Here is a 17,744-nt window from a genome sequence, read left to right on the forward strand (position 1 = left end):
GACCCGGTCTCTACTCTAGACTCTGACCCTGAGACCCGGTCTCTACTCTAGATACTGACCCTGAGACCCGGTCTCTACTCTAGACCCTGAGACCCGGTCTCTACTCTAGACTCTGAGCCCCGGTCTCTACTCTAGACTCTGAGACACTGAGACCCGGTCTCTACTCTAGACACTGAGACCCTGAGACCCGGTCTCTACTCTAGACTCTGAACCTGAGACCCAGTCTCTACTCTAGACACTGACCCTGAGTCCCGGTCTCTACTCTAGACACTGAGACCCTGAGACCCGGTCTCTACTCTAGACACTGACTCTGAGACCCGGTCTCTACTCTAGACACTGACCCTGAGACCCGGTCTCTACTCTAGACACTGACCCTGAGACCCGGTCTCTACTCTAGACTCTGACCCTGAGACCCGGTCTCTACTCTAGACTCTGACCCTGAGACCCGGTCTCTACTCTAGACTCTGACCCTGAGACCCGGTCTCTACTCTAGACTCTGACCCTGAGACCCGGTCTCTACTCTAGACACTGACCCTGAGACCTGGTCTCTACTCTAGACTCTTGAGACCCTGAGACCCGGTCTCTACTCTAGACACTCACCCTGAGACCCGGTCTCTACTCTAGACACTGAGACCCGGTCTCTACTCTAGACACTGACCCTGAGACCTGGTCTCTACTCTAGACTCTGAGACCCTGAGACCCGGTCTCTACTCTAGACACTGACCCTGAGACCTGGTCTCTACTCTAGACAATGAGACCTGGTCTCTACTCTAGACTCTGACCCTGAGACCCGGTCTCTACTCTAGACACTGAGACCCGGTCTCTACTCTAGACCCTGAGACCCGGTCTCTACTCTAGACTCTGAGCCCCGGTCTCTACTCTAGACACTGACACTGAGACCCGGTCTCTACTCCAGACATTGAGACCCTGAGACCCGGTCTCTACTCTAGACTCTGACCCTGAGACCCGGTCTCTACTCTAGACTCGGCACAGTCTGTGTGTGCCGGTCTCTACTCTAGACACTGAGACCCGGTCTCTACTCTAGTCTCTGAGACCCTGAGACCCGGTCTCTACTCTAGTCTCTGAGACCCTGAGACCCGGGGTCTCTACTCTAGACACTGACCCTGAGACCCGGTCTCTACTCTAGACTCTGACTCTGAGACCCGGTCTCTACTCTAGACACTGACCCTGAGACCCGGTCTCTACTCTAGACTCTGAGACCCTGAGACCCGGTCTCTACTCTAGACTCTGAGACCCGGTCTCTACTCTAGACTCTGAGATCCTGAGACCCGGTCTCTACTCTAGACACTGACTCTGAGACCCGGTCTCTAGACTCTGAGACCCTGAGACCCGGTCTCTACTCTAGACACTGACCCTGAGACCCGGTCCCTACTCTAGACTCGGCACAGCCTGTGTGTGCCGGTCTCTACTCTAGACACTGAGACCCGGTCTCTACTCTAGTCTCTGAGACCCTGAGACCCGGTCTCTACTCTAGACACTGACCCTGAGACCCGGTCTCTAGACTCTGAGACCCTGAGACCCGGTCTCTACTCTAGACTCTGACCCTGAGACCCGGTCTCTAGACTCTGAGACCCTGAGACCCGGTCTCTACTCTAGACACTGACCCTGAGACCCGGTCTCTACTCTAGACTCTGACCCTGAGACCCGGTCTCTACTCTAGACTCTGAGACCCTGAGACCCGGTCTCTACTCTAGACACTGACCCTGAGACCCGGTCTCTACTCTAGACTCTGACCCTGAGACCCGGTCTCTACTCTAGACACTGACCCTGAGACCCGGTCTCTACTCTAGACTCGGCACAGCCTGTGTGTGCCGGTATAAACCGAGGTATTATCGCGTTGACCACCCAAAGCATCACATGGACAGTGGTGGCTACACAGCCAACAACATCAGACGATGGAGGGAGCAGGGATGACGACGATGATGATGACGATGATGATGACGACGATGATGACGATGATGCTGACGACGATGATGATGATGACGATGATGATGACGACGATGACGACGATTATGATGATGAAGATGACGACGACGATGATGATGATGACGATGATGACGATGATGCTGACGACGATGACGATGCTGACGACGATGATGATGATGATGACGATGATGCTGACGACGACGTCTATGAGTGTTGCCTCGTCCGTGCCAGGCTAGGTGTCCCTGCCCCCCCCCTAACCCCACCCCCACCCCCCATACACCCCCACGCCTCCTCCCCCCCCCCCCACACCCCAGGCCGTGCCAGGCTAGGTGTCAGATGATCGCCGGGTCGATTCTGCACGCGATCTTTTAGCGGGGGGCAAAACGGACTCCTCCTCCTCCTCTTCCTCCTCCTCTTCCTCCTCCTCCTCATCCTCCTCCTCACCATCACCACCATCACCACCACCATCACCACCACCACCATCACCACCATCACCACCACCGTCATCGTCATCATCGTCGTTGTCTTCGCGAGCCCTCTGCAGGACACAGAAACAAATTCGCGCTAGCGATCACTCACGGATGTGATGTGATGGTGGTGGTGGTGATGGTGGTGATGGTGGTGATGGTGGTGATGGTGGTGATGGTGGTGGTGGTGATGATGATGATGGTGGTGGTGATGGTGGTGGTGATGGTGGTGGTGATGATGATGGTGGTGGTGGTGGTGATGGTGGTGGTGGTGGTGATGATAGTGGTGGTGATGGTGGTGGTGATGGTGGTGATGGTGGTGGTGATGGTGGTGATGGTGGTGGTGATGGTGGTGGTGATGGTGGTGGTGATGGTGGTGATGGTGGTGATGGTGGTGGTGATGGTGGTGGTGATGGTGGTGGTGGTGGTGATGGTGGTGGCAGTGGTGGTGGTGGTGGCGGTGGTGATGGTGGCGGTGGTGATGGGGGTGATGGTGATGGTGGTGATGGTGGTGGTGGTGGTGATGGTGGTGGTGGTGGTGATGGTGGTGGTGGTGATGGTGGTGGTGGTGGTGATGGTGGTGGCAGTGGTGGTGGCGGTGGTGATGGTGGCGGTGGTGATGGGGGTGATGGTGATGGTGGTGATGGTGGTGGTGGTGATGGTGGTGGTGATGGTGGTGATGGTGGTGGTGATGGTGGTGGTGATGGTGGTGGTGGTGGTGATGGTGGTGGTGATGGTGGTGATGGTGGTGGTGGTGATGGTGGTGATAGTGGTGATGATGATGGTGGTGATGGTGGTGATGGTGGTGATGATGGTGGTGGTGATGATGATGGTGGTGGTGATGGTGGTGGTGATGGTGGTGGTGGTGGTGATGATAGTGGTGGTGGTGATGGTGGTGGTGATGGTGGTGATGGTGGTGGTGATGGTGGTGGTGATGGTGGTGGTGATGGTGGTGATGGTGGTGATGGTGGTGGTGATGGTGGTGGTGGTGGTGATGGTGGTGGCAGTGGTGGTGGTGGTGGCGGTGGTGATGGTGGCGGTGGTGATGGGGGTGATGGTGATGGTGGTGATGGTGGTGGTGATGGTGGTGGTGATGGTGGTGGTGGTGATGGTGGTGGCAGTGGTGGTGGTGGTGGCGGTGGTGATGGTGGCGGTGGTGATGGGGGTGATGGTGATGGTGGTGATGGTGGTGGTGGTGATGGTGGTGGTGATGGTGGTGATGGTGGTGGTGATGGTGGTGGTGGTGGTGATGGTGGTGATGGTGATGGTGGTGATGGTGGTGATGGTGGTGGTGGTGGCAGTGGTGGTGGTGGTGGCAGTGGTGATGGTGGCGGTGGTGATGGGGGTGATGGTGGTGATGGTGGTGATGGTGGTGGTGATGGTGGTGGTGATGGTGGTGGTGGTGATGGTGGTGGTGATGATGATGGTGGTGATGATGGTGGTGATGATGGTGGTGGTGATGGGGATGGTGGTGGTGATGGTGGTGGTGATGGTGGTGGTGATGGTGGTGGTGATGGTGGTGATGGTGATGGTGGTGATGGTGGTGGTGATGATGATGGTGGTGGTGATGGTGGTGATGATGATGGTGATGGTGGTGGTGGTGATGGTGGTGGTGATGGTGGTGGTGATGGTGGTGGTGATGGTGGTGGTGATGGTGGTGGTGATGATGATGGTGGTGGTGATGGTGGTGATGATGATGGTGATGGTGGTGGTGGTGATGGTGGTGGTGATGGTGGTGGTGATGGTGGTGGTGATGGTGGTGATGGTGGTGGTGATGGTGGTGATGGTGATGGTGGTGGTGATGGTGGTGGTGATGGTGGTGATGGTGGTGGTGGTGATGGTGGTGATGGTGGTGATGATGGTGGTGGTGATGATGGTGGTGATAGTGGTGGTGGTGATGATGGTGGTGATAGTGGTGGTGGTAGTGATGGTGATGATGGTGATGGTGATGATGGTGGTGATGATGGTGGTGATGGTGGTGATGATGGTGGTGGTAGTGATGGTGGTGATGGTGGTGGTGATGGTGGTGGTGGTAGTGATGGTGGTGGTGATGGTGGTAATGGTGGTGGTGATGGTGGTGATGGTAGTGATAGTGGTGGTGATGGTGGTGGTAGTGATGGTGGTAATGGTAGTGGTGATGATGGTGGTGGTGATGATGGTGATGGTGGTAATGGTGGTGGTGGTAGTGATGGTGGTGATGGTGATGGTGGTGATGGTGGTGATGGTGGTGGCAGTGGTGGTGGTGGCGGTGGTGATGGTGGCGGTGGTGATGGTGGCGGTGGTGATGGGGGTGATGGTGATGGTGGTGATGGTGGTGATGGTGGTGGTGATGGTGGTGGTGGTGATGGTGGTGGTGGTGATGGTGGTGATGGTGGTGGTGATGGTGGTGGTGGTGATGGTGGTGATGGTGGTGGTGATGGTGGTGATGGTGGTGGTGATGGTGGTGGTGGTGATGATGGTGGTGATGATGGTGGTGATGGTGGTGGTGATGGTGGTGGTGATGGTGGTGGTAGTGATGGTGGTGGTGATGGTGGTGATGGTGATGATGGTGGTGATGATGGTGGTGATGGTGGTGATGATGGTGGTGGTAGTGATGGTAGTGATGGTGGTGGTGATGGTGGTGGTGGTAGTGATGGTGGTGGTGATGGTGGTAATGGTGGTGGTGATGGTGGTGATGGTAGTGATAGTGGTGGTGATGGTGGTGGTAGTGATGGTGGTAATGGTGGTGGTGATGGTGATGATGGTGGTGGTGATGATGGTGATGGTGGTAATGGTGGTGGTGGTAGTGATGGTGGTGATCGTGATGATGGTGGTGGTGGTGGTGATGGTGATGATGGTGGTGGTGACGGTGGTGGTGATGGTGGTGACGGTGGTGATGGTGGTGGTGATGGTGATGATGGTGGTAATGGTGGTGATGATGGTGGTAGTAGTAATGGTGGTGATGGTAGTGATAGTGGTGGTGATGGTGGTGGTAGTGATGGTGGTAATGGTGGTGGTGATGGTGATGATGGTGGTGGTGATGATGGTGATGGTGGTAATGGTGGTGGTAGTGATGGTGGTGATGGTGATGATGGTGGTGGTGGTGATGGTGATGATGGTGGTGGTGACGGTGGTGGTGACGGTGGTGGTGATGGTAGTGATGGTGGTGGTGATGGTGGTGGTGGTGGTGGTGATGATGATGGTGGTGGTAGGGATGGTAGTGATGGTGGTGGTGATGGTGGTGGTGGTAGTGGTGGTGATGATGGTGGTGGTAGTGATGATGGTGGTGGTGATGGTGGTGGTGGTGATGGTGGTGGTGATGGTGATGATGGTGGTGGTGGTGACGGTGGTGGTGGTGATGGTGGTGATGATGGTGGTGATGGTGGTGGTGGTGGTAGTGATGGTGGTGGTGATGGTGGTGGTGGTGATGATGATGGTGGTGGTGGTGATGGTGGTGATGGTGGTGGTGGTGACGGTGACGGTGGTGACCCACACCACCACCACCTCCTCCTCCACCTCCTCACCTTGGCATCTCCTCCCCCACCGCGGTTGTCCGTGGCAACCGTTGGGGAGCTCTGATCCCTGTCCTGATTGGCTGAGGCTGCTGCTGCTGCGGTGGTGGTGGTGGTGGCGGCGGTGGTGGCGGTGGTGGCGGTGGTGGCGGTGGTGGACACAAGAGGAGGTGGAGGTGGCGAAGGTGGCGGTGGTGGCGGTGGTGCGTCCACCACTCCACCACCACCACCACCACCTTCAACAACACCACCACAACCACCACCACCACCCCCCGCTCCACCACCACCACCACCACCACCGGCCCCTCCCCTCGCCTCCTCCACCTCCTCCGCCTCCTCCTCCGCCTCCTCCTCCTCCGCCTCCTCCTCCTCCGCCTCCTCCTCCTCCTCCTCGTCGTCGTTGCCGGGCGCCGTATCCAAGGGCCTGGCGGTCGCCGTGGCGACGGGGGGCTCGTGGGCGGGGCTAGCGCTGCCGCTGGTGTCCTGTTTCCGTGGCGACGCGTCGGGGGCGGAGCTGTGGTTGCTGCTCTCGTCTGGGGGGGGAGGGGCGGGGTGAGAGGGAGGGGGGGGGAGGGGGGGGTGAGAGGGGGGGGTGAGAGAGGGGGGGGTGAGAGGTCAATGTCTCTGTGTCTGCGTCTCCCATAACTCCCCCCGCTGACCCCACCCCCCACCCCCCCACGTACCATTGAGCTCGGCCACGCTGGGTGAGGAGGAGTTGTTGTTGTTGTTGTTGTTGTAGTTGTTGTTGTTGTTGTTGGCCTCGCCGCCGGCGCCGTCGAGAGCCGTGAACCTTCCCCCCCCATCCTTGCAGACCTTCTTCTTGCTCTTGAGCTTCTAGCGGGGGCAGAGATGGAGGTGTGAGTGTGTGTGTGAGTGTGTGTGTGAGTGTGTGTGTGAGTGTGTGTGTGAGTGAGTGTGTGAGTGTGTGTGTGTGAGTGTGTGTGAGTGTGTCTGTGTGTGTGTGAGTGTGTGTGAGTGTGTCCGGTAAAAACAACCCCCTACCTCCTCGCGGTGCCGGACGGGCAACTCTGGTCATGGACAGTGCTGTGGGGGGGAGAGGGCCAATTCCGATTGGCTCCTCTCCCCCTCGTGGCGTCTGTGACCACCACAGGGGCTAAACGGGGGGCTCTGGACGGGTGCGAGGGGCTGGTAACCCCTCCACCTTCAAAAAATTACCACGAAACCACGACCTAAATATGTAATCAATAAGCTTGTGCCGGAGGCCCCGGAGGTACAGGCGTCTATGACGTCTCCTGGCCAAACCCCAATTGGCGGAGCCAGGAGATTGAATCTCTACCCTCGGGGCTCCTCCAGAAACAACGAAAAGCCACTACGGATGGCCACGTGGAATGTTCGAACGCTCACTGCGGAGGAAAGGCTGCCGCTCCCCTGTCGGGAGCTGGACCGGTACCGCCTGGATCTCTGCGGCATTCAGGAGGTCCGGTGGACCGGCTCTGGCTCCTGCCACCATGAGGGGTGGACAGTCCTCTACTCGGGGCAGCAGACTGTCAAACAACAGGGAGTGGCTCTTCTTTTGAACAAAAGAATGAAAGAAGCATGGGAGTATGGCGGTGAGGTGTGGGAAGCTGTAAGCCCCAGGCTACTTTGGGCTCGCCTTCCCATCAATCGGAGGCGAGGATTGGTGGTTGTGGTTACTTATGCAACCACCGAAGAGGAACATCCGTGGAGGGATGCAGGCAAAGCCGATGAGTCAGATGCCTTCTATGATCTCCTGTCACAGGTGCTGGCTAAAGTGGCCCCTTGGGATAGAGTCATCTTGTTGGGTGACTTCAATGCCCGAGTTGGTCATGATGCTGGCACCTGGTCTGGAGTGATTGGAGGGCATGGGCCGGATCAGCTCAATAACAATGGTAGGAGGCTGCTAGATTTTTGTACAGCCTATGGGCTTCTAATTACCAACACGCTGTTCCGGCATCGACGCATCCATACAACATCATGGATGCATGCCGGGTCCAAGCAAGAACATCTGCTGGACTACATAGTGACGGACCAGCGGATGCGAGCCCATGTCCTTGACACCAGGACCTACCGTGGAGCTGATCTGCCCTCTGACCATCGACTTGTCATCTGTAAGATGCGCCTGCCATTCTTCCGCTCCGGTGGTGGGTGTACACCCAGGACCCCATTCCAACCAAAAGTGGCCTGGTCTCAGTTATCTGATGAAAGTTGCAAGCGAGAATTTCATCATCGCCTGCGGCTGGGGTTGGCATCGTCCCCTACTCCTCCTCATGTCGAGGGTAAATGGGCGAGGTTTAGGACTGTGACTCATGGAGCTGCAATGGCTGCTTTGGGTACGCGGTCCAGACCTCCCCAGAGACCCTGGCTGACAGAGGAGGTGTTCAGGATGGTTGAGAAAAAGCGACAGGCCCACTGTGATCGGCTACAGAATCCCACGTCAGAGAATGAGGAGGCTTACCGCAGCCTTCGCTCCGAGGTTCGGAGCCGTGAGGTGCTGCAAGGATTGGTGGTGGTCGCGGGTTGCTGAGGAGATGGAGTCTGCCTCAGTGGCCCGCGATCACAAATCTTTATTTAACTCCATGAAAAAGTAACCTGCAGCCCCACACCTATTACCATCATTAAGAGAAAAAACGGTGATCCAATCTCCGACCCCCAGGAACAGGTTTGCAGATTTGCTGAGCATTTCTGTGAGGTCCTGGGGGAGGGAAAATCCCTCAGCCAGGAAAACATCGTGGCGCAAAGTGAGGATGACCCTGCTGAGGCTGCGGTGCCTCAAATATTGGAAGAAGTCACCCGCTGTGAGTGGCTGGCTGAAGTGCCATCTGTTGAGGAAGTACTGAAGGCGATCCGGAGTCTGAGACCAGGAAAGGCAGCGGGCAGAGATGATCTCCCAAGCGAAATGCTGAGGGAGGGTGGCGTTTGTGCACAGACTGCCCTATATGACATCATAACAACAGTCTGGACCAATGGACGGGTTCCGCAGGATTGGAAGGATGCCCTGGTGGTCCCCCTCTTTAAGAAGGGGGACCGCACAGACTGTAACAACTACAGGGGCATCTCACTCCTCAGTGTGCCGGGAAAGGTCCTGGCAAGGATTAATCAACATCGCCTTGCTAGGCACACTGAGGAGAGGCTTGCGGAGCCCCAATGCGGTTTCAGGAAAGGGCGGTCCTGCACAGATGCCATATTTTCTGTCTGTCTGCTACAGCAGAGGTGTAGGGAATTCCAGCAAGACCTACATCTCTGCTTTATTGACCTGGTCAAGGCCTATGATACCATCAGGCCTGGGCTCTGGGTTGTTCTTCGTGCTTTTGGAGTACCTGACCCTCTGCTCACGATCATTAAGGACCTTCATGATGGTGAGCGGGCCAGGGTAAAACTACGTGGCCGGGAGTCCGAGCGATTCCCTGTACACCTTGGGGTGCGACAGGGATGTCCTCTGGCTCCCACATTATTTAACATCTATTTTGACCATGTAGTTCGTGAAGCCTTCAATAGCTGTATCGGGGGAATCTCCATATGGCACAGATATAATGGGAGGCTGATCGATGCCCGGGTGCGGTCAAGGGATGGCTCCCTATTGCTCAACCACATTATGTATGCCGATGATGTGGTAATAGCTGCTCATTTAGAGGAGGAGTTGGAGACGCTGCTGCTGAGACTGGAGCGTGCCACTAAGAGATGGGGCCTTACCATCAGCCCCACCAAAACTAAGCACCTGCCTGGGTATTTTGTACCATCGGACACTCCACCCCCACAACTCCCAATCGGCGATGGGGCAGTTGTGGAGAGAGTGGAGAGTTTCCCATACCTGGGCAGTGTGCTTATGACCGGCTCCAGTTTAACAGCAGAGGTCTCACTCCGAATCAGTCGAGCGGCAATATCTTTTCCTCGGTTGCGTAACGCTGTGTGGAAGCTACCTGGTCTGTCGCTCCGCACTAAGCTTCAGGTCTTCTCGGCCACGGTCATTCCCTCCCTTCTCTAAGCTTGCGAAACGTGGACCCCCTAATGGAACATTTTCGCCGGTTAGAAACATTTAGGCTGGCCTGCCTACGATCCATCCTGGGTTTAACCAGACTGGATTGTGTGAGGAGCTCACAAATCCTTGAAAGATATGGACACAATCCCATCGGTGAGCTCCTCCGGCAGGCAAGGCTGCGTTGGCTGGGTCATGTAGCCCGCATGCCCAGCCACCGCATACCGAAACAGCTTTTGTTCGGCCGGATCGAGGGGGCTAAACGGGCGCGGCACGGGCTAGAGAAGAGATGGAGTGACGTGGTACAGGAGGACGTGGAGCTGAGTGGACTTGCCGATGACTGGTACCAGCGGTGTCAAGATCGGCCTCTGTGGAGGAGGCTCGTGAAGGATGCTACTGGGCAGTTGGAGGTAGTCGCCCTCCAACAACAACGGAGGGCGGAGGAGCGACGCCCACAACAACGAGCGGAGCGCCGGGTGGCTAAAGCACAGCAGGTTGGCACAGTAGGGGGCACAGGTGGTGCATCAGCCAGTCATCTCAGTCAGTCGACCCGTGGCACCTGCTGGGTCTGCCCCGTGACCTCCTGCCAGCGGGCGTTCGACACTTCACGTGGCCTCAGGGTGCACATAGCCTGGCACAAGCGTCATGGTGACGTCACCACCACTTAGTGGCGAATGGCGGTTGTTTTGTGAGTCTGTTTGTGTGAGTGTGTGTCTGTGTGTGTGTGAGTGTGTGAGTGAGTGAATGTGTGAGTGTGTGAGTGAGTGTGCGAGTCTGTTTGTGCGAGTGTGTCTGTGTATGTGTGAATGTGTGTGAGTCTGTTTGTGTGAGTGTGTGTGAGTCTGTTTGTGTGTGTGTCTGTGTGTGTGTGTGAGTTAGTGAGTGTGTGAGTGAGTGTGCGAGTCTGTTTGTGTGAATGTGTGTGAGTGTGTGTGAATGTGTGTGAGTCTGTTTGTGTGAGTGTGTGTGAGTGACTGAGCGAGAGAGCAGGCAGGCGAGCTGGGCGACTGAACGAGCAAGCGAGTGACTGAGCGAGCGGGCGAGCAAGTGACTGGGCGAGAAAGCGGGCGAGTGACTGAGCGAGTGGGCAAGCGGGCGGACGAGCGAGTGACTGAGTGAGCGAGCGAGTGACTGAGCGAGAGAGCGGGCGGACGAGCGAGTAACTGAGCGAGTGACTGAGCGAGCGAGTGACTGAGCGAGCGGGCGGACAAGCGAGTGACTGAGTGAGCGAGTGACTGAGCGAGCGACTGAGCGAGTGACTGAGCGAGCGACTGAGCGAATGAGTGACTGAGCAAGTAAGTGACTGAGTGAGTGACTGAGCGTGCGAATGACTGAGCGAGCGAGTGACTGAGCGAGCAAGTGACTGAGCGACTGAGCGAGCGGGCGAGCGAGTGACTGAGCGAGCAAGTGACTGAGCGAGCGAGTGACTGAGCGAGCGAGTGACTGAGCGAGCGAGTGACTGAGCGAGCGAGTGACTGAGCGAGCGAGTGACTGAGCGACTAAGCGTGCGAGTGACTGAGCGAGCGAGTGACTGAGCGACTGAGCGAGCGGGCGAGCGAGTGACTGAGCGAGAGAGTGACTGAGCGAGCGGGCGGGCCAACTCACCTCCTCACTCTTGGACTCGATGACGGGCACCCACGAGCGAGTGACTGAGCGAGAGAGCGGGCGGGCGAGCGAGTGACTGAGCGAGCGAGTGACTGAGCGAGCGGGCGACTGAGCGAGAGAGCGGGCGGGCGAGCGAGTGACTGAGCGAGCAAGTGACTGAGCGAGCGAGTGACTGAGCGAGCGAGTGACTGAGCGTGCGAGTGACTGAGCGAGCGAGTGACTGAGCGAGCGAGTGACTGAGCGAGCGAGTGACTGAGCGAGCGAGTGACTGAGCGAGCGAGTGACTGAGCGAGCGGGCGGGCCAACTCACCTCCTCACTCTTGGACTCGATGACGGGCACCCACTTGTAGATGCGTAGGGAGGTGTCGTCAATCGTCACCCACTTCTTCTCCCTGGCAACGGGGGGTAACAGTGGGGGGTAGCAGTGGGGGGCAGCAGTGGGGGGTAGCAGTGGGGGGTAGCAGCGGGGGGTAGCAGTGGGGGGTAGCAGCGAGGGGTAGCAGCGGGGGGTAGCAGTGGGGGGTAGCAGCGGGGGGTAGCAGTGGGGGGTAGCAGTGGGGGGTAGCAGCGAGGGGTAGCAGTGGGGGGTAGCAGTGGGGGGTAGCAGCGGGGGGTAGCAGTGGGGGTAGCAGTGGGGGGTAGCAGTGGGGGGTAGCAGTGGGGGGTAGCAGCGGGGGGCAGCAGTGGGGGGCAGCAGTGGGGGTCAGCAGGATTCAATGATTTGTGAGCTCCTCACACAATCCAGTCTGGTTACACCCAGGATGGATCGTAGGCAGGCCAGCCTAAATGTTTCTAACCGGCGAAGTTGCTCCATTAGGGGGGGGTCCACGTTTCGCAAGCGTAGAGAAGGGAGGGAATGACCGTGGCCGAGAAGACCTGAAGCTTAGTGCGGAGCGACAGACCAGGTAGCTTCCACACAGCGTTACGCAACCGATGAAAAGATATTGCCACTCGACTGATTCGGAGTGAGACCTCTGCTGTTAAACTGGAGCCGGTCTTAAACACACTGCCCAGGTATGGGAAACTCTCCACTCGCTCCACAACTGCCCCATCGCCGATTGGGAGTTGTGGGGGTGGAGTGTCCAATGGTACAAAATACCCAGGCAGGTGCTTAGTTTTGGTGGGGCTGATGGTAAGGCCCCACCTCTTAGTTGCACGCTCCAGTCTCAGCAGCAGCGTCTACAACTCCTCCTCTGAATGAGCAGCTATTACCAAATCATCGGCATACATAACGTGGTTGAGCAATAGGGAGCCATCCCTTGACCGCACCCGGGCATCGATCAGCCTCCCATTATCTGTACCAAATGGAGATTCTCCCGGTACAGCTATTGAAGGCTTCTCGAACTACGTAGTCACGTAGTTTTATCCGGGCCTGCTCACCATCATGAAGGTTCTTAATGATCGTGAGCAGAGGGTCAGGGACTCCAAAAGCACGAAAAACAACCCAGAACCCAGTCCTACTGATGGTATCATAGGCCTTGACCAGGTCAATAAAGCAGAGATGTAGGTCTTGTTTGAATTCCCTACACAGCTGCTGTAGCAGACGGACAGAAAAAATGGCATCTGTGCAGGACCGCCCTTTTCTGAAACCGCATTGGGGCTCCGCAAGCCTCTCCTCAGTGTGCCTAGCAAGGCGACATTGAATAATCCTTGCCAGGACCTTTCCCAGCACACTGAGGAGTGAGATGTCCCTGTAGTTGTTACAGTCTGTGCGGTCCCCCTTCTTAAAGAGGGGGACCACCAGGGCATCCTTTCAATCCTGCGGAACCCGTCCAGTGGTCCAAACTGTTGTTATGATGTCATATAGGGCAGTCTGTGCACAAATGCCACCCTCCCTCAGCATTTTGCTTGGGAGATCATCTCTGCCCGGTGCCTTTCCTGGTCTCAGACTCCGGATCGCCTTCAGTACTTCCTCAACAGATGGCACCTCAGCCAGCCACTCAAAGGGGGTGACTTCTTCCAATATTTGAGGCACCGCAGCCTGAGCAGGGTCATCCTCACTTTGTGCCACGATGTTTTCCTGGCTGAGGGATTTTCCCTCCCCCAGGACCTCACAGAAATGCTCAGCAAATCTGCGAACCTGTTCCTGGGGGTCGGAGATTGGGTCACCGTTTTCCCCCTAATGATGGTAATAGGTGTGGCGCTGCAGGTTACTTTTTTGATGGAGTTAAATAGAGATTTGTGATCACGGGCCACTGAGGCAGACTCCACCTTCTCAGCAACCCACGACCACCACCCATCCTTGCAGCGCCTCACGGCTCTCCGAACCTCCGAGCAAAGGCTGCGGTAAGCCTCCTCATTCTCTGACGTGGGATTCTGTAGCCGATGACAATGGGCCTGTCGCTTTTTCTCAACCATCCTGAACACCTCCTCTGTCAGCCAGGGTCTCTGGGGAGGTCTGGACCACGTACCCAAAGCAGCCATTGCAGCTGCATGAGTCACAGTCCTAAACCTTGTCCATTTACCCTTCGACATCAGGAGTGGGGGACGATGCCAACCCCAGCCGTAAGCGATGATGAAATTCTCACTTGCAACTTTCATCAGCTGAGACCAGGCCACTTTAGGTTGGAATGAGGTCCTGGGTATACACCCACCACCGGAGTGGAAGAATGGCAGGCCCATCTTACAGATGACTAGTCGATGGTCAGAGGGAAGACCAGCTCCACGGTAGGTCCTGGTGTCAAGGACATGGGCTCGCTTCTGCTGGTCCGTCACTATGTTGTCCAGCAGATGTTCTTGCTTGGACCCGGCATGCATCCACGATGTTGTGTGGATGCGCCGATGCCGGAACAGCGTGTTGGTAATTACAAGCCCATGGGCTGCACAAAAATATAGCAGCCTCCTACCGTTGTTATTGAGCTGATCTGGCCCATGCCCTCCAATCACTCCAGACCAGGTGCCAGCATCATCACGAACTCGGGGATAGAAGTCACCCAACAAGATGACTCTATCCCGAGGGGCCACTTTAGCCAGCACCTGTGACAGGTCACAGAAGGCATCTGAGTCATCAGCTTTGCCTGCATCCCTCCACGGATGTTCATCTTCGGTGGGGGCATAAGTAACCACGACAACCATTCCTCGCCTCCGGTTGATGGGAAGGCGAGCCCAAAGTAGCCTGGGGCTTACAGCTTCCCACACCTCACCGCCACGCTCCCACGCCCCCTTCATTCTTTTGTTCAGAAGAAGATCCACACCCCTGTTGTTTGGCAGTACACACAACAACAACCGCCATTCGCCATTAAGTGGCGGTGACGTCACCACGACGCTTGTGCCAGGACATGTGCACCTTGAGGCCACGTTGAGTGTCGAACGCCCGCTGGCAGGAGGTCACGGGGCAGACCCAGGTGCCACGGGTCGACTGAGATGACTGGCTGATGCACCACCTGTGCCCCCTACTGTGCCAACATGCTGTGCTTTAGCCACCCGGCGCTCCGCTCGTTGTTTTGAGCGTCGCTCCTCCGCCCTCCGTTGTTGTTGGAGGGCGACTGCCTCCAACTGCCCAGTAGCAGCGTCCTTCACGAGCCTCCTCCACAGAGGCCGGTCTTGACACCGCTGGTACCAGTCATCGGCAAGTCCACTCACCTCCACGTCCTCCTGTACCACATCACTCCATCTCTTCTCTAGCCCGTGCCGTGCCCGTTTAGCCCCCTCGATCCGGCCGAACAAAAGCTGTTTCGGCATGCGGTGGCTGGGCATGCGGGCTACACGACCCAGCCAACGCAGCCTTGCCCGCCGGAGGAGCTCACCGATGGGACCTTGCCCAGATCAAAACAACCCCCTACCTCCTCGCGGTGCCGGACGGGCAACTCTGTCGTGGACAGTGCTGTGGGGGGGAGGGCCCAATTCCGATTGGCTCCTCCCCTCATGGCGTCTGTGACCACCACAGGGGCTAAACGGGGGCCTCTGGACGGGTGCGAGGGGCTGGTAACCCCCTCCACCTTCAAAAAACTACCACGAAACTACGAAACTGCAGTACACACGCACACTGTACCACACACACAGACACTGTCACATTGTAGTGTAGGCACGTGCGTGCAACAGCAAGTTGTGGTTATCACGGAGGGTGGGGGTAACGTGGACGTTACCATCGACGAACTCTCTCGATGGCCCCCATCACCCGCTTGATGTCGTCCTTGGCTCGGCTCCGAGTCTCCGCTCGGATTGAGCGACCCGACATTGTCTCTGTGTGTCTCTGTCTCTGTGTGTCTCTGTGTCTCTGTCTGTGGGTGTCTCTGTGTGTGTCTGTCTGTGTCTCGGGGTGTCTCTGTCTGTCTCTGGGTGTCTCTGTCTCTGTGTGTCTCTGTGTCTCTGTCTGTGGGTGTCTCTGTGTGTGTCTGTCTGTGTCTCGGGGTGTCTCTTTCTGTCTCTGGGTGTCTCTGTCTCTGTGTGTCTCTGTCTCTGGGTGTCTCTGTCTCTGGGTGTCTCTGGGTGTCTCTGTGTGTGTCTCTGGGTGTCTCTGTGTGTCTCTGGATGTCTCTGGGTGTCTCTAGGTGTGTCTCTGGGTGTCTCTGGGTGTCTCTGTGTCTCTGTCTCTGGGTGTCTCTGGGTGTCTCTAGGTGTGTCTCTGGGTGTCTCTGGGTGTCTCTGTCTCTGGGTGTCTCCGTGTGTCTCTGTCTCTGGGTGTCTCTGGGTGTCTCTGGGTGTCTCTGGGTGTCTCTAGGTGTCTCTGGGTGTCTCTGTCTGTCTCTGGGTGTCTCTGTGTCTGTCTCTCACTGTCTCTGTGTGTCTCTGTCTCTGGGTATCTCTGTCTGTCTCTGGGTGTCTCTGTCTCTGTGTGTCTCTGTGTCTGTCTCTGTGTGTCTCTGGGTCTGTCTCTGTGTGTCTGTCTCTGTGTGTCTCTGTCTCTGGGTGTCTCTAGGTGTCTCTGTGTCTCTGTGTGTCTCTAGGTGTCTCTAGGTGTCTGTCTCTCACTGTCTCTGGGTGTCTCCGTGTGTCTCTGTCTCTGGGTGTCTCTGTGTGTCTCTGTCTCTGGGTGTCTCTGTGTGTCTCTAGGTGTCTCTAGGTGTCTGTCTCTCACTGTCTCTGTCTGTCTCCGTGTGTCTCTGTGTGTGTCTCTCACTGTCTCTGTCTGTCTCTGTGTGTCTCTGTGTCTGTCTCTCACTGTCTGTGTCTCTGTGTGTCTCCGTGTGTCTCCGTGTCTCTGTGTCTGTCTCTGGGTCTGTCTCTCACTGTCTGTGTCTGTCTCTGTGTCTCTGAGTGTCTCTGTGTCTGTCTCTGTGTGTCTGTCTCTGGGTGTCTCTGTCTCTGTCTGTCTCTGGGTGTCTCTGGATGTCTGTCTGTCTCTGTCTGTCTCTGGGTGTCTCTGGGTGTCTCTGTCTGTCTGTCTCTGGGTGTCTGTGTGTGTCTCTGGGTGTCTGTGTGTCTCTGTGTGTCTGTGTCTGTCTCTGTGTCTCTCAGTCTGTCTCTCTCTGTTTCTCACTGTCTCTACTCTGTCTCTCTCCTCAGTCTCTCTCTCTGTCTCTGTCCCTCTCTCTGTCTGTCTCTCAGTCTAAGTCTGTCTCTCACTGTCTCTCTGTGTTATCTCTCTCCTCAATATCTCTGTCTCTCTCTGTCTGTCTCTCTCAGTCTGTCTGTCTCTCTCAATCTGTCTCTCTGTCTGTCTCTCTCAGTCTCTGTTTCTCTGTCTCTCTCAGTCTCTCACTGTCTCAGTCTCTGTCTCACTGTCTCTGTGTCTCTCACTGTCTCTGTGTCTCTTACTGTCTGTGTCTCTCACTGTCTCTGTGTCTCACTGTCTCTGTGTCTCACTGCCTCTGTGTCTCACTGCCTCTGTGTCTCTGTCTCACAGTCTCTGTGTCTCACTGCCTCTGTGTCTCTGTCTCACAGTCTCTGTGTCTCACTGTCTCTCACTGTCTCTCTGTGTCTCACTGTCTCTGTCTCTCTCAGTCTCTCACTGTCTCTGTGTCTCTCACTGTCTCTGTGTGTGTCTCTCTCTCTCACTGTCTCTGTGTCTCTGTGTCTCACTGTCTCTCACTGTCCTCGTGTCTCACACTGTCTCTCACTGTCTCTCACTGTCTCTGTGTGTGTCTCTCTCTCTCACTGTCTCTGTGTCTCTGTGTCTCACTGTCTCTCACTGTCCTCGTGTCTCACTGCCTCTGTGTCTCACACAGTCTCTCACTGTCTCAGTGTGTCTCTCTCTCACTGTCTCTGTGTCTCACTGTCTCTGTGTCTCACTGCCTCTGTGTCTCACTGTCTCTCTGTGTCTCACTGTCTCTCACTGTCTCTCTGTGTCTCACTGTCTCTGTCTCACTGTCTCTGTGTCTCTTACTGTCTCACTGTCTC

General features: G+C 56.5%; 1 protein-coding gene across 1 annotated transcript; it reads right to left on the reverse strand.

The window, feature by feature from the left end:
- Positions 1–2,236: 2,236 nt before the first annotated feature.
- Positions 2,237–16,470, reverse strand: LOC142907874 (uncharacterized). The gene is made up of 5 exons (XM_076057777.1): positions 15,551–16,470; positions 11,776–11,857; positions 6,589–6,739; positions 5,918–6,438; positions 2,237–2,485 (listed from the first exon to the last, which is right to left on the reverse strand). The coding sequence occupies exons 1-5, from the start codon at positions 15,640–15,642 to the stop codon at positions 2,273–2,275; spliced, it is 1,059 nt and encodes a 352-aa protein (XP_075913892.1). The 5' UTR covers positions 15,643–16,470; the 3' UTR covers positions 2,237–2,272.
- Positions 16,471–17,744: the final 1,274 nt, after the last annotated feature.

The sequence above is a fragment of the Petromyzon marinus genome, chromosome 84 (assembly GCF_048934315.1).
Source record: "Petromyzon marinus isolate PM22_M1 ecotype Great Lakes invasive population chromosome 84, UKy_Petmar_22M1.pri1.0, whole genome shotgun sequence".
Classification (NCBI taxonomy): domain Eukaryota; kingdom Metazoa; phylum Chordata; class Hyperoartia; order Petromyzontiformes; family Petromyzontidae; genus Petromyzon; species Petromyzon marinus.